Below are 16,728 nucleotides of genomic sequence, written 5' to 3' on the forward strand. Positions count from 1 at the left end.
CCACTAGCCAAACATAGGCTCTTAGTTTTTTCTGCTTCTCTGAAAACAAACCAGGAGCTGTACCCAAGGGTTGTTCTTGGTTGACCTCTTGTGGTTTGCTGAGAGTGTGAGGTGATCACCAGCCTGGGTTTGGATTTATTGTTAAGGCAAGGCATGATGGCTTGACTCCAGGAAGCATACTATAGCAGGATCATGAAAGGAGCAAAGCATCAATGATTTGGGCAGCTTTGCATGAATCATAGTTAGACGTAACTATGGTTTGAAATGATGTGTGAATGCGTCAATGACTTCTGAGCAGCGTTTATTTCATTTAAGACCATTAGCCTGGCAGCCAGAAAATGCAAACAGATTGTGCCTTGCAATGCAGTTTAAAAATATGATTTGTCCTATTCAATATGAATCTTCTTTAATATTGTGAATCACTTAAAAAACAACAATACCATAAATTGATTGAGGAGGGGGTGTGGATGAATAATCATAGAGTTGGAAGGGACCCTGAGGGTCATCTAGTCCAACCCCCTGCAAGGCAGGAATCAAATAAGGAAATTATTTTTGCTCCATCACATCATCCACTGCCACAAACACACAGCAGGTTGAGAGAAAATCCCTTTGCTTGTTTGTTTGTTTGTTTGTTTGTTTATCCGATTAGTTGTTTGTCATCCAAAGGGTCTCCAAACGACTTCCATTGAAAAGAAAATATGCATACAGTGGTACCTCGGGTTACATACGCTTCAGGTTACAGACTCCACTAACCCAGAAATAGTGCTTCAGGTTAAGAACTTTGCTTCAGGATGAGAACAGAAATCGGGTTCCGGCGGCACGGCAGCAGCAGGAGGCCCCATTATCTAAAGTGGTGCTTCAGGTTAAGAACAGTTTCAGGTTAAGTACGGACCTCCGGAACAAATTAAGTACTTAACCTGAGGTACCACTGTATATACATTATGCCATAGAAAGGGGGAGGGAATCAGATAACACATCAATATGCCGTACAACATATTGGGAAGACAAAATCAAAACACCCTCCAAAAAGGAATAATAGAAAACATTAGCTGGTTGGCATCCAACTGCCTCGGGAGACAATGGCAGAACACGCCTTTGCAGATGAATTCAAACAGTTGAAAGGTTACAGTGCCTGTCAGACAAAACTGGCAGTACGCAAATAATCATCAGCTAGGATCAAGTAACTGGTCTTTCCTTTTCACGAAGGATAAACATCACCAATGTCTGTTTTGCAGCTCCTACAACACAGATCAGGCACTGAGATGAATCCCACTTGCTGCCCTTATAGCAGTCTTCATGGCTGAGTCGATCCAAGCGTGCGGGTGGGTTGTGTACTCTCCGGCAAAGTACACTCTCCCTTCATTCTGTTTCAAAGCCTCGAAAAGCTGGGTGAACTGGTATGGAGTGGGTTGAGCAAAGGCCCCCATGGAAAACTTGTCTAGGGCCCACTTCTGTACAACGTGCCGATTGCAGACGGATCTGAGGTAAGACTTGGAGACGTTGTGGATTTCCGACAGGTCATCCATCACCACGTCAATGCACTTTTCCTCGCTGAGGGGAACGAAGAAGTCGGCGTCATCATTGAACGTGTAAGAAGCCAGGAGTACTCCGAGGCCACTAGGGAAGACATGGTTCGGGTAATAGATCATTCGGGATGGGCGGTCCGTGATCGACTTCCCACCTCGGATCCCGTCTTTCTCCCAAAACCTGTCTGTGCAGGCCAAGGCGATTTTGGTAGAGCTTGCGTAATGAAAAGAACGCAGAGCGCGAGCCTTGGGGTGGGAAAGAAGAGGCTGGTATTTGATGAGCCGAGCGGCTTTCGCCGTCGCCGTGACGATGACGTAGTCGGCGGTCAGACTCGACAAGGTTCCTTTGCCCTGCTTGCGGTAAAACACCCTCACTTTCTTGCCGGTGCTAAGTATTTTCTCGACGCTGCAGCTTAGACGGATTGTCCCGGGCATTTCCCGTGAGAAGCCGTTGGGGAGCTGGTCAAATCCTCCTGTGATTTCCTCAAAACTTGGGGAGGAGGAAACAGGAGCAGAAAAAGAAAGGAAAGGAAAAGTCATTGAACAGGGTGAGCAACCCAAGCAAAATATGCTCCCTGCAACATTTATATTTCCCAAGAGCAAAATGGCATATTATTATTCTCTGGTTCCTACAGTTACTAAGGCATATAATGATGGTATCCAGAGCAGCACAGCCATCACATTTCACTGCTGATTTTCCCCTCACTGTGCCGCTTCTTATCTTTATGTGTTTCTCTGGCCCTCCTTTGTGACACCTCCAGCCTTTTTACCTCAAGTTGCAATGGTTGGCCCAGTAAGGGGTACACGGTAGACCAAAAGGCAACCTATTCTTCCCTTCCTCCCTGATTCCTTCTCATTTAGTAACTACTTGTTGAGAAAGCAGCTTATTTCATCTCAGGTATTACTTCGTTCCTGCTTCTTTTCCAAGTTGAGTTAGCATGTCCTAGAGTTAACTTCTTGGCTCCATCTTGGCTCCATGTAAAGCCTAAGAATGACTTTGTGCGCCATGAGTAATAACCTTAAGTTTTCGTTATACTTTCCGGCTACTTCTTTCTGCACACCCCTGCAGTACAGTGGTACCTCGGGTTAAGAACTTAATTTGTTCCAGAGGTCTGTTCTTAACTTGAAACTGTTCTTAACCTGAAGCACCACTTTAGCTAATGGGTTCTCCTGCTGCCGTCGCCACACGATTTCTGTTCTCATCCTGAGATAAAGTTCTTAACCCAAGGTACTATTTCAGGGTTAGCGGAGTCTGTAACCTGAAGCGTATGTAACCCAAGGTACCACTGTATATATTCACCAAACTTCCAACAGGACCAAGACATTTTGCCATCTGAGGCAAAGGGCAAGACGTTGCCCCTCCAATGCTATTCCAAGATCGTGTCTACTACCATTCTGTGCTTGGAAACTGACTGAACTGGCAGTGGACCAAGCCCTACACCTGAAGGAAGCAAACTGGCTTAGAAGCCATAGTGCAGGCTGTGTGACATGCACAACTCTGTTCTCCAACAGTTTGCATCTGCCACCTAAGGCAGCCACCTCACTTTGCCTAGCAATAGGGCCAGCGGTACAGTGGTACCTCGGTTTTCGAACATCTCCGTTGATCAACATTTCAGTTTTCGAAGGCTATGAACCCGGAAGTAAATGCTTCTGTTTTTGAACACTTTTCAGATGGAGAACATGCCACAGGGCTTCCGTATTGAGTTTTCCGTGTTGAGGCTTTCGTATTGAGTTTTCGGTTTTCAAAAGTTTCAGAACTTGAATGGTCTTCCGGAATGGATTATGTTCGAAAACCAAGTTACCACTGTAGTGGCACCTGCCCTGTAGAACACCCTCCCATCAGATATCAAGGAAATAAACAACTATCTGACTTTTAGAAGACATCTGAAGGCAGCCCTGTTTAGGGAAGTTTTTAATGTTTGATTTCTTTTTTGGGGGGCTTTATTATTATTATTATTAATATTCTGTTGGGAGCCGCCCAGAGTGGATGGGGAAACCCAGCCAGATGGGCAGGGTATGAATAAATAAATAAATAAATAAATAAATGATAATAATAATCTACAGATCTTCCAAATGCATATATTAGGAGAAAAGCGCAGTTAAATTTTCACAAGGACTTAATAAATAAATAAATCTGCAAACTGAAGTGGAGATGTGGACAACCAAATTTATAATATAATAATAATTTATTTTTTGTACCCCACCCATCCAACTGGGTTGCCCCAGCCCCTCTGGGCGGCTTTCGGCATATATGAAAACATAATAGAACGTTAAGCCTTTAAAATCTTCCTTTTACAGAGCTGCCTTCGGATGCTATATAAGTACTCATCTCCTTAACCTCTGAGGGGAGGAAATTCCACAGGGTGGATGCCACTACCAAGAAGGCCCTCTGCCTGATTCCCTGTAACCTCACTTCTCACAGTGAGGGAACCACCAGAAGGCCCTCGGAGCTGGACCTCAGTGTCCGGGTAGAACGATGGGGGTGGAGTCGCTCCTTCAGGTTGGAATAACGAGAAACCAAAACTCCATCCAACTCAGTTACAGTATTAATGAAGCTGACACAATATCCCCTCCCTTTTACCTGTCATCGTCATAGAAGGTCACATAGTCCATAGCAGAATCAATAAATGAAGTGTAGAATCCACCTTCTTCGTTCAAGAGGTCACCAATCATATCTACTGCTCCTTTGCTCAGATTTCCTTCTTTGATTAAATATCCCTGTTTGGAGGAAATGGGGGCGGGGATTAGCTAGAGAAAGGCTAGTTAAAAGTACACATGCTTCCTTATTTGAGCTAGACAGTCATACCTCGGGTTACAGCCGCTTCAGGTTGCGTTTTTTCAGGTTGTGGACTACCGAAATCCGGAAGTACCAGAACGGGTTACTTCTGGGTTTCAGCAGTCACGCATGTGCAGAAGCACTAAATCACGCTTGGCGCATGCGCAGAAGCACCGAAGCGCAATCCGCGCGCGCGCAGACACGCAAAGGCAGGTTGCAAACACTGCGGGTTGCGAACATGCACCCCGCACGGATCACGTTTGCAACCTGAGCGTCCACTGTAGCTAATTTATCCGCAAACATAGTCCAACAGTATGGTCACAGATTCCCCATTCCTGTTTTGTCTTCTGCATCCAATTTCCCAACCAGCCAAAGATTCTATGGGCCTAATGATAATTTTAGCAAACAGAACGGCTGTACAGAGGTACCTTGGGTTACATACACTTCAGGTTACATATGCTTCAGGTTACAGACTCCGCTAACCCAGAAATAGTGCTTCAGGTTAAGAACTTTGCTTCAGGATGAGAACAGAAATTGTAATCCGGCGGCGTGGTAGCAGTAGGAGGCCCCATTTGCTAAAGTGGTGCTTCAGGTTAAGAACAGTTTCAGGTTAAGTACGGACCTCCGGAACGAATTAAGTACTTAACCCAAGGTACCACTGTATTTTCACTGTTAGTGCAAATGCACAGGCTGTCAGAGCCTGCCCATGTCCACTAACGTGCTAAGAGGATAGCTCCATGGATTTAGTGTGGCGTGCATGTACCTGAACGTGCTGCCAGGTGGCCCACTTTACAGAGGACAGTCTTTGATTCAAAAGGCTGTTTAGTTCAAGTTCTGTTTAACGTTAATGAACCATTAAGACAGAGAACAAGCAGGCCATCAACCATTCGCACTGGTAACTCATACAAAAGTTTTATACAAGGGCAACAATCCAGATCAAAGTAAAAATACTGCAGACAAGCAAAGGCCCACTTTGCCTACCTTGACGGAATATGAGTCGTATTTTTCCTTCAAAATCGTGCAGTTTTTTGTTACCTGCATGGTAAACATAAATATTGTTACTGGATCAGAAATGCCCATTTGAAACCTTCCTCACCAGCCTTAAAACATTCATTCAGTATTCGGTTAAGAAAAAACACTCTGGTCACATTTGAAGATTTATTAAGTGATTCTTATGTTAACTGATATGCTCTGACAATATTATATTGTGGGAGTTGTCTTATGTGCGATGTGGAGGGCATGTGTTGCTTTATTTGTTTGTTTCTTTTAAGCCCTTCATCATAAAGCCTTGACAATTAAAAGTCACCACCCTCGTCAAAAGACGCAAGGCTTGCGCAACAACGGGTGAGCAAAATGAATCCACGCAACAGAGGAACACAGTGCGAAACCGACAAAGAAGCTTTGCGAAAAGTGTGAAGAGAAAAGAAAGAAAAGATGGGAAGAGCAGACTAGAAAGCAACTGCAGAAATCATTCATAGTCTGACGTGCCTTTGCTAATAGGAAGGCCTTCATTTCCCCCCCCCCCCCCAAGGTTGTATGGTCACAGCCAGGTCAGCCAGCCTCCCTTGTGAAGGGCATTCCCTCCCCCCAATAAAAAATTGTAGCACCACTATGGGAAGGCCTTTGTAGAAGCATAGCGTGTATCTGCTAAAGGTTGTAACCAGTTCCACTGCCGAACTGAATACCTGCTGCAGGTAACCACAAGCAGGGAGAGGCAGCGTCAGTCAGCAGGGCAGCGTGGCAGTGGTTACCTGGCTTCCCAATGTTGGGAGGGCCAAAGTGTTGTGGAACTAACTCCTTGTAATGTGGGTGCAGTGGGGTGCATTGGCTCTGTCCTGGACCCCACCAATCTTGCCCTTCTCCCTCTTTGTTACCAGCAGCAGTGCTCGGCACTGGGAAGCCGGGCGAGCGATGCCAGTTTGCTGACCACTACTTGGGAAAATGGCTGCTGAACGCAGGCCCTGCTGCTGGATTTGCCTAGGCATCTGGTTGGCTAGAAACAGGATGCTAGACTGGGCGGGTCTTTATAGTCCTATGTGATCGGAAGAGGGTACTTGGAGCCAGGCCTTACCAGAAGACCTTAAGATGCAGGCAAGCTGGTTCATGAACACACAGCCTCTTTACAAAACACCTACCCGATCCAGTGACTCGTGGAAGAGTTTAGAGGCAGATTTTCCTCTCTCATTGGGAGCCACTTCATATCCAAACAGCTTGGCGTTTTCCTCCACCGCAGACACTTTTTCCTTTCTATTTCTAATGAAGTACCAGGCATTCTTATCCGTCTGAACAAACGGGTTTAACGTGAGGTTGAATTTCTTAATATATTCACGAACAATTCTGCAGGGGAAAGGAGTAAGAAAGGCCTTTTTAAAAAGGTATATGTGTAAAATAATATAAGAGGACATGGTGCTTTCATATTCAGGGATGTTAGCAAGGCTGCGAAGCATTCATTACACACACACAGTTCAGAAGGGAGGATAATGCCCGATAGGAACGAAAGGCTGAACATATTTTGTTATGGCCAAGAATGCAGCAGGTCTTGTAGGGTCACTTCCTGTCAGGGAACTGCCATCGGCTCAGGGGCGAGAGGGGAAAGGACGGATGGATTACAGAGAGCCCCCAAAGGTTGTGGGAAGGAGCACCTCCTCAGCGGAGGAAGGAAGCCACGCCTCTAGTGAGGAGGAGATGCAGGGCTCGGAGGATGCAAGGCGGTGCCAGGACACCTTGCCTGACCAAAGCAGGGAGGAGGGAGGCCCCCCGTTACCCAAGCCTTCCTTGCGCAGTAGGTTTCGCGCAGAGAGGGGAGGCATTGACTGGGGGTCAAGAGACTGCTGGGGAAGGTTTAAGGACCGCCCACTCTCAGATTCTGCCAAGACATGGTTCCATCACTTGACCAATGATCTGGAAAAAGATAGTTCCCTATGTGGCTATTTCTCAATATTCTGTAAATATAGTGAGCCCTATTCCAAGACATGGAATAGTGGCGCTCTGCATTGTAAAGGTTTTTAGCACCAATAATAAAGCTTTAGAGGCATCTTGCCTGATTGCTCTCGAGCAACCACCTGATAGACTTAACACTTCCCCTTCCCAAGTCTGCTCTCTAGGCAGATGCCTACTCAAAACTAAAAAAAATCACACCAACTGCTAATTCCAGGAAATGGGAAGGAGGGTACAAGGTAAAATGGAGTACTTCATCCGCAGATGTTTCTAAAACAGAATGAGTTTTGTGCATGATTGGCAACAAGCTTTTTGCCTTACTTCTGTGCCTTGGGCAGACGCATCGGTCCCATATCCATGTACCAGTCTTTCTCACGATAGGTCTTTATCCGACCCCCAATGCGGTCACTGGCTTCCAGAATCTGAACCTAGGAACAAATACATTGTCGCTGTTTATGCTTCACTTCCTTACCGATTGCTGCTCCAGAAACAAACAAGCACACCTACATTTTGGGGACCCTGAAGCTTGGACTGTCATGGGGGCCCCTTCACAACCAGAAACAAGGTTGGGGCAACCACTTTCTTCAGTGGGGTTGTTCCACGACAGATCACCACACCTTTATAAGATTTGTGCTACGGACTCCCAAACTTTGGGATTGTTGAAATACATACAACAAAAATAATGAATTTGAGTTGTCCAACTCAAATGGGGTCTAGTAGACCCAAAAGGGATGCAGGTAGCGCTGTGGTCTAAACCACTGAACTTCTTGGGCTTTCCGATCAGAAGGTTGGCAGTTCGAATCCGCACAACAGAGTGAGCTCCCGTTGCTTTGTCCCAGCTCCTGCCAACCTAGCAGTTCATTTTTTTTAAAATTATAAATTTTATTAGTATTTTCCACACAACACGAAAAATATCAAAAAAATAACAATACACAAAACCTGACATAAAAAAACACAAATCCATATCTTACAAGTTAATAATACGAACACTAAAAAGAAAAACAAACTTTGACTTCCACCAATCCCACAGCACCTCTTTTACCTTTCATTGTGTTTTCCTGTTTTCCTTATCATCTCTACCCTAGCATCCAGATATAAATCCCTCTTTCTTATCCTTTCGCTTCACAAGGTTATTCCAGACTCAGCCAGATTTCTGTCCTCGAATCTTGGCTTTTAAGGTATTCATTTAGACACTCCCATTCCTTTTTCGCTTCACTTTTTGGTTTTTGTCTTATTATATCTGTCAATTTGGCTAATTCTAAATATTCTGAAAGGCCAACTTAGCAGTTCAAAAGCACACCAGTGCAAGTAGATAAATAGGTACTGCTGCGGCAGGAAGGTAAACAGTGTTTCCATGAGTTCTAGTTTCCGTCACGGTATCCCGTTGCACCAGAAGTGGTTTAGTCATGCTGGCCACGTGACCCGGAAAGATGTCTGTGGACAAACACCGGCTCCCTCGGCCTGAAAGCGAGATGAGCGCTGCACCCCATAGTCGTTTTTGACTGGACCTAACCTTCCAGGGGTCCTTTACCTTTTTACCTAGATAACCCCAAAAAATTAAGCAACGTGGACTAAAGTAACATCTGGGACCCCTCTGAGATTAAGAGCCCCAAAGCTTAACCTTCATTAGTTTCATAGTAGATCGGCCCCTGCAAGCATGGATGCGAGAAACATAACTATGCACATAGGAGGGGCAATAGCTTCATTATATGGGGCAAGATGCGCAGTTCAAACCTTGGCACCTACAATTAAGGGTCTCAAATGGCAGGTGAAAGAGCCCATGTTCTGCAGAACCACTCATTTTAGACCCACCCCCCTTCTTCCTCCTTTTTGACAAGATTAAAGACCTGTGTTTCTCAGATTGCAGACCTATGCATGGCTAAAGGTAAAGGTAAAGGGACCCCTGACCATTAGGTCCAGTCATGGCCGACTCTGGGGTTGCGGCGCTCATCTCGCTTTATTGGCCGAGGGAGCCGGCGTACAGCTTCCGGGTCAGCAGCGCACGGAAACGCCGTTTACCTTCCTACTGGAGCGGTACCTATTTATCTACTTGCACTTTGATGTGCTTTCGAACTGCTAGGTTGGCAAGAGCAGGGACCAAGCAACGGGAGCTCACCCTGTCGCGGGCAATCGAACCGCCGACCTTCTGATCGGCAAGTCCTAGGCTCTGCTTTTTAACCCACAGTGACACCTGCGTCCCTATGCATGGCTACTAAGAAGTAAATCCACTTGACTCCAAGGAAAGTGTACACAGGATTTCAGCCTTTGTTAGTACAATTACCTGATGTCCCGCATCTTTCAGTAATTTGGCAGCAGTGAGCCCGCTTATTCCTGCCCCAACAATCACAATGGTCTTTGGATTTGAAGCCTTTCCCAGCCCATTTCTGGCAACATTTAACAACTCCTCATAGTCGGGATCCTCAAAACACTTCATCCATTCCTCGTGGTCCTCAGCATGATTTGGGGAAATGAAGGCTATCAAGAGCAGCAGGAACGGGAAAAGTGCTAGAAAACAAGAAATGATTGAACAGGAACTATATATAAAAAGGAGGGCAAATTCAGAAATGACATCTGATGCCCTTTTAAAATGTGTGGTTTAAATTGGATTGTTTTGGTTTTTATAATGTATTTTGTGTTTTTATATTGTGAATTTATGTTGTGAACCACCCTGAGACCTGTGAGCAGTGCTTTTTTTCTCGGGGTACGCATACCTCTAAACATTTTGTGAATCTTTGTACTTTTGTCCATTTACTGTATTTATTTTTCCCAATTTGAACTATAAAATGGTGGGGTTTTTTGAGTCAAAAATAAGAGTACCCCTAAACATTTTTTTTAGAAAAAAAGCACTGCCTGTGAGTATAGGGCAGTATACAGATAATAATAATAATAATTAATAATAATAATGCATGAAAAATGCAAATTTTGGTTGATTTGTTTGAGTCATGCATTTTGGCACCTTCCAATTTTGAATTCTCTAGAAATCACTGAAATAACCACTTAGTGCTTGACCCCCCAACTGGGTGGAAACCTGGTCCCTATTTTCTTTTAAATTGTCTATGTTACAAATAGGGCCATAGAAATATTACTGTAGTCTCTTCTCACAACAGAATCAGATGTAGTAACTGCAGGACTTTTTTTCATCCGGAACTCAGTTCCGGCACCTCTCAGGTGGGTGCCATTGCCATTATAAGAGAACAAGGGAGGTGTTCAGTGTGAGTTCCAGCACCTCTTTTTCTAGAAAAACAGCACTGATTAACTGTATAGCTGTCCTTGGCCAAAATGAAGACACAGAACTAGATATTGCCTCCCAATAGTTCTTCTTCGCTTTACTGCAGCTGCTACCATGTGCGAAAGCTCCACGTTTCCTCCGAACTTCCCTGTTTCCCTGCCTGCTTTGACTTATAGCCCTCCCATGTCAGAAAGCATTCCTTTTCACAAAGATGATGAAGAAAGGTATTAAAAAGATGAAGACAAAGGCATCGTTACAATTAAGACGACAGTTACAAAAAAAAAAAAATGAATTCAAAGAAGAACTTTGTAAGCAGTATACCTGAAGGAGCGTCTCCACCCCCATCGTTCTACCCGGACATCGGGCATCAGATACAGCCTTGGTGCCCACTCAACGCTATTGGACTCCAACACCCATCATCCCCCACCAGCATGGCCAATGCTCAGTTGTAGTCCAACAATATCTAGAGGGCACCAGATTGGAAAAGGATGTCATATACCTTAATCATCCCCAACAGAGGTTTGTCCAAGGTTTCCATAAGGGATAGTCAACATATGGCTCTAGCCAGCTGACTCTGTTGCTATGAAGTTACTACAGTAACAGCAACAGAAAGTAGGTAGCCGTGTTGGTCTGACGCAGTCGAAATATATAAAAAATTTTAAAAAATGTCCAGTAGCACCTGAGAGACCAACTAAGTTTGTTCTTGGTATATGAAAAGCAATTGTAATGAACAGATTGTGCTAGTAGGACTGCAAGAAGTTCTGTAAGGAGGACTACTTGAAATATTGCAAGAAAGACTATGAAGAGAATTATTAGTTAATGATAATTAAAAGTAATAGAGAAATTAAGAAATGCAGAACAAGTGATAAAGAATGGAAAATCTTCAGAGGTTATCGACGGAAGTCTAAAATATTGTATAAGATAAGAAGTTATGTTAAACGATTGTTGGAAATGATACGTTTAAAAAAACACTAATAAAAATATATTTTTAAAAAAGTTTGTTCCTGGTATAAGCTTTCGTGTATATGAAACCTCGTACCCAGAACAGACTTAGTTGGTCTCTAAGGTGCTACTGGACATTTTTTTTATTTTTTATATATTTCAGCAACAGAAGAGGAGGAGGAGGAGGAGGAGGAGAAGACATTATAAAGTTAAAAACAAATCAGAATTAGAGCATAGCCATAACTTGATGTCCCAGAGGACACTTGCATCCTAAAATTTCTATGAGAAAATGAAAGACTTACAGAACTGGTCCATGTTCTGATAGGCATGTAAGGATGGCAAGTGAATGCTCTTATTTTATAGCCAGAATGTGGCCGGCTATGAGCCAATAGTGATTCAGAAACCTCTTTGGTGACCAGCCTCTCAAAGGGCAATTCCCAAACACACCTATCTGGTAAAGGTCACCTGAAGCACAGTACATGCAATTGAGATGGATGGCACAATATAGTTGCATATCTTCTAAGAAAGTACCTTTAAAAAACACCTTAGGGGTGCGGGAAAGACATGCAAAGCTTGACCTGGAATGCTTAAAAGTAAGGCCAAGAAGATCTCACCTTTTGCCCAATGGGTTTTATAGGATATCCTGTAAGATTTTTAGGGGTCTAATAAAACTTGAATGGGTGGAAAGCAAGCAAAGTTCGATATAGTCAATCTTTCTACAAATACAGGAAGGGAAATGTCAGAGATTACAGCATAATTTGCTCCCTAGCAGCTATCTAGCAACCCTGATATTTACTGACTGATTAGAAGACATTAGGTCAGATTAGACTGGACTCAGGTCAGGTTATAAAATATTTTACACACACACACACACACACACTAAGGTTACCAGATGTCCCCATTTCCCGGGGACAGTCCCCAGATTTACAAATCAGTCCCCTGACAAAATCCATCTATTTAGGAGGAAGTTGAAAAGTGTCCCCGGATTCATTGAAAAAAATCTGGTAGCCTTAACACACACACACAATGAAATATATTAAATTAAAATATCCTACAGTGAAGACAAGGAGCAGTGTAATAAACCAAGGATGGTAATAAACCAAGATAGTGTTGGACTAGGACCTGGGAGACCAGGGTTCAAATCTCCACTTGGCTATGAAGCTTAATATCTGTCTTTGGGTCAGACACTGCCTCTCAGCCTAGCTTACCTTGCAGGGTTGTTGTGGGGGTTAAATGAGGAGGGGGAGAACCATGTAGGCTGCCTTGAGCTCTTTGGAGAAGAAGTTGAGATATAAATGTGTTAATTAAGTAAATAACCACCTAATCCAAGAGCTCCTCGTCTCTAAGGTCAAATATGGCTAAAAAGGTAAAGGTAAAGGGACCCCTGACCATTAGGTCCAGTCACAGACGACTCTGGGGTTGCGGCGCTCATCTTGCTTTGTTGGCCAAGAGAGCCGGCGTACAGCTTCCAGGTCATGTGGCCAGCATGACTGAGCCGCTTCTCGCGAACCAGAGCGGTGCACGGAAACGCCGTTTACCTTCCCGCCGGAGTGGTACCTATTTATCTACTTGCACTTTGACGTGCTTTTGAACTGCTAGGTTGGCAGGAGCAGGGACCGAGCAATGGGAGCTCACCCCGTCGTGGGGATTCGAACCACCGACCTTCTGATCGGCAAGCCCTAGGCTCTGTGGTTTAACCCCCAGCGCCACTCACATTCCAAATATGGCTAGCCCTAAGCAAATTCTTTGGCCAAGCCCAATGCAAGAAAAGTGCCAGTGGTGTCGCAAGGTTCCCAATCAGGAAGAGGAAGCAAGTGTATTTCAAGGCGATTGTGCCATTGGGACTGCACCGTTGGGACTTGAGGCCTAGTGCCTCGAGGCAAAAGAAAGCGATAACATGGTATCCATGTAAAAGGCTGCTGACGGTAAAGAAAGTAGGGGCAAAGGCAGCATTTTAAGAAGCAGGACTCAGCGCTTGCAAAACCCAAGAACAACAAAAAGAGCATCAACAGAAGGGTGGGCTAAAGTAGTTCAGGCACTAGAGCAGGGGTCCTCATACTTTTTAAACAGGGGGCCAGTTCACAGTCCCTCAGACACTGTTGGGGGCCGGACTATAGTTTGAAAAACATATGAATTCCTATACACACTGCACACAGTGTCGGAGCTTCATGCTCCGGCACCGGGGGGGTGGAGAGCAGGTGGGGGCAGAGCTGGTGCGCGTCCTGGGGGCGTGGTGCACCGCCCACAGGGGTGTGGCACAGGTCCTGGGAGCATGGCACCCAGCACAGATGGGGGGGGGCAGCCGCAATGGCACCCCACCAGGATCGCGCTGCCAGGGGCGATGCGCTCCGCCCGCACTCCTCTTCCTCCGCCAGTGACTACACATATTTTATTTGTGGTGCACAAAAAGCAGGGGAAACAATTGTTGTTGTTGTTGTTTAGTCGTTTAGTCGTGTCCGACTCTTCGTGACCCCATGGACCAGAACACGCCAGGCACTCCTGTCTTCCACTGCCTCCCGCAGTTTGGTCAAACTCATGTTCGTAGCTTCGAGAACACTATCCAACCATCTCGTCCTCTGTCGTCCCCTTCTCCTTGTGCCCTCCATCTTTCCCAACATCAGGGTCTTCTCCAGGGAGTCTTCTCTTCTCATGAGGTAGCCAAAGTATTAGAGCCTCAGCTTCAGGATCTGTCCTTCCAGTGAGCACCCAGGGCTGATTTCCTTCAGAATGGATAGGTTTGATCTTCTTGCAGTTCATGGGACTCTCAAGTGTCTCCTCCAGCACCATAATTCAAAACCATCAATTCTTTGGCGATCAGCCTTCTTTATGGTCCAGCTCTCACTTCCATACATCACTACTGGGAAAACCATAGCTTTAACTAGACGGACCTAGACGGAACTATACGGGAAAACAATACAATATTTAAAATGAAGAACGATTTTAATCAACATATACCTATAAGTATTTCAGTGGGAAGTATGGACCTGTTTTGGCTAATGAGGTGGTCAATAACAAGAGTGTCTCTGAGAAGGTGGCCCCTCCACACACGGGTCCCTCCCATCTCGAGAAAGATGGAACAGCAGTCAGATAGAAGGAGGGAGGGCAGAAACAAGAGAGATGGATAGATAAACGCGATTCTCTCTCTCTCATACACACACACCCCAAAGTTGATCAGCTGCTGCTGTGACCTACATAGTGACTAAAGGAAAGAATAGGACTCAAAATTGCGAACAGGTGCCACAACTACTGGCAACATTAAGTATAGACTTACTGGAAGGGATGGGCAAGGAAGATGACAAATGGACAGAGGGAAGTTGAAGGAGGCCAGTTCCTAGAACCCTGGCCCGTTCCTATAAGGAACAACCTGCCTTTCCAGGGAAAGAAACCAACACTGAATTCGCTAGTTCCTCTTAGCTGAAATTCTTGACTCCACTAGGCCATTGGAACCACAATAGGAATTTCGCTCTGACACTCATTCAGCCACTATGCATCACAAATTGCACCACTCGGGTGGTTTGCTGTGCCTTTAGGATGACGGTGTCTGTTTCTGTATGGCACCCAGAAGATGGGAAAAGGCTCTTCCATGTCCTTACAAGTGTGTTTTACAAAATGAGTGGTGTCCAGCTAATACAGCGGTTCCCAAACTTTTCAATAACACGACGAAATTCAAAACAGCAACGACTGCACATAAGAGGACATTTGAGGTGAGAGCAAAGCATGTCCTTGGTAGGATCTAACCCACACCGGGCTGCAAGAAGACAACCAATCGCCTTGCAGCAGCAGAAAATTGTGTCAGTCCCTCAGCCCGCTTGCATTTGGGGAAAGTTGGGGAGTTGTCTGTTATGGCTTAGGCGCACTCTGTTGAGGGGAAATAATGCAGGTGAAACACCTGAACATTGACAATGTGGGTTGCCATGGGAGTTGCAAAGTTCTTAGAAAATGTGAGCCCAGGAGCTCAGTAATGAAAGTGTTGTTGTTTAGTCGTTTAGTCGTGTCTGACTCTTCGTGACCCCATGGACCAGAGCACGCCAGGCACTCCTGTCTTCCACTGCCTCCTGCAGTTTGGTCAAACTCATGCTGGTAGCTTCGAGAACACTATCCAACCATCTCGTTCTCTGTCGTCCCCTTCTCCTTGTGCCCTCCATCTTTCCCAACATCAGGGTTCTTTCCAGGGAGTCTTCTCTTCTCATGAGGTGGCCAAAGTCTTGGAGCCTCAGCTTCAGGATCTGTCCTTCCAGTGAGCACTCAGGGCTGATTTCCTTCAGAATGGAGAGGTTTGATCTTCTTGCAGTTCATGGGACTCTCAAAAGTCTCCTCCAGCACCATAATTCAAAAGCATCCATTCTTCAGCGATCAGCCTTCTTTATGGTCCAGCTCTCACTTCCATACATCACTACTGGGAAAACCATAGTTTTTACTATACGGACCTTTGTTGGCAAGGTGATAGACATCTCCATACTCACTTTCAGCGTAAGAGATCTAGGCAGTATGAGAAGACCACTCACCTTTTGTCGTGCGCGCCGTTGCGGCCACAAGGTATCCGGGTCCAAGCAGTGATCTGGCTTGTGGGCAGGGGAGAGTGGTAAGCAGCCTTATTCAAAAAACTAACCAACAAACTGAAACTGACACAGGAACAAATAGAAGAAGACACCTTCACCCCGATATGGTTACCCTTTATCACATGCACAACCATAGAATCATAGAATCATAGAGTTGGAAGAGACCACAAGGGCCATCGAGTCCAACCCCCTGCCAAGCAGGAAACACCATCAGAGCACTCCTGACATATGGTTGTCAAGCTTAAAGACCTCCAAAGAAGGAGACTCCACCACACTCCTTGGCAGCAAATTCCACTGTCGAACAGCTCTTACTGTCAGGAAGTTCTTCCTAATGTTTAGGTGGAATCTTTTTTCTTGTAGTTTGGATCTATTGCTCTGTGTCTGCTTCTCTGGAGCAGCAGAAAACAACCTTTCTCCCTCCTCTATGTGACATCCTTTTATATATTTGAACATGGCTATCATATCACCCCTTAACCTCCTCTTCTCCAGGCTAAACATGCCCAGCTCCCTTAGCCGTTCCTCATAAGGCATCGTTTCCAGGCCTTTGACCATTTTGGTTGCCCTCCTCTGGACACGTTCCAGTTTGTCAGTGTCCTTCTTGAACTGTGGTGCCCAGAACTGGACACAGTACTCCAGGTGAGGTCTGACCAGAGCAGAATACAGTGGCACTATTACTTCCCTTGATCTAGATGCAATACTCCTATTGATGCAGCCCAGAATTGCATTGGCTTTTTTAGCTGCCGCGTCACCCAACAAGAC

At 45.3% G+C, this 16,728-nt stretch overlaps 1 protein-coding gene across 1 annotated transcript; it reads right to left on the minus strand.

Annotated features, from left to right (window-relative positions):
* Positions 1-284: 284 nt before the first annotated feature.
* On the minus strand, positions 285-11,727 carry LOC307208674 (L-amino-acid oxidase-like). The gene is made up of 7 exons (XM_079963526.1): positions 11,713-11,727; positions 9,521-9,744; positions 7,561-7,667; positions 6,438-6,639; positions 5,284-5,337; positions 4,108-4,244; positions 285-2,016 (listed from the first exon to the last, which is right to left on the minus strand). Exons 1-7 carry the CDS (start codon positions 11,723-11,725, stop codon positions 1,251-1,253), a joined length of 1,503 nt encoding a protein of 500 aa, XP_079819652.1. The 5' UTR covers positions 11,726-11,727; the 3' UTR covers positions 285-1,250.
* Positions 11,728-16,728: the final 5,001 nt, after the last annotated feature.

The sequence above is a fragment of the Podarcis cretensis genome (genome assembly GCF_951804945.1).
Source record: "Podarcis cretensis genome assembly, chromosome: 2".
Lineage (NCBI taxonomy): Eukaryota > Metazoa > Chordata > Lepidosauria > Squamata > Lacertidae > Podarcis > Podarcis cretensis.

Excerpts from the sequence above, each read along its gene's own strand:
- LOC307208674 (XM_079963526.1), bottom strand. Across the intron at positions 7,668-9,520 it reads TGAAAGATGCGGGACATCAG|GTTCAGATTCTGGAAGCCAG; the intron begins GTAATTGTACTA and ends ATTTGTTCCTAG. Across the intron at positions 6,640-7,560 it reads CGTCTGCCCAAGGCACAGAA|AATTGTTCGTGAATATATTA; the intron begins GTAAGGCAAAAA and ends TTTCCCCTGCAG.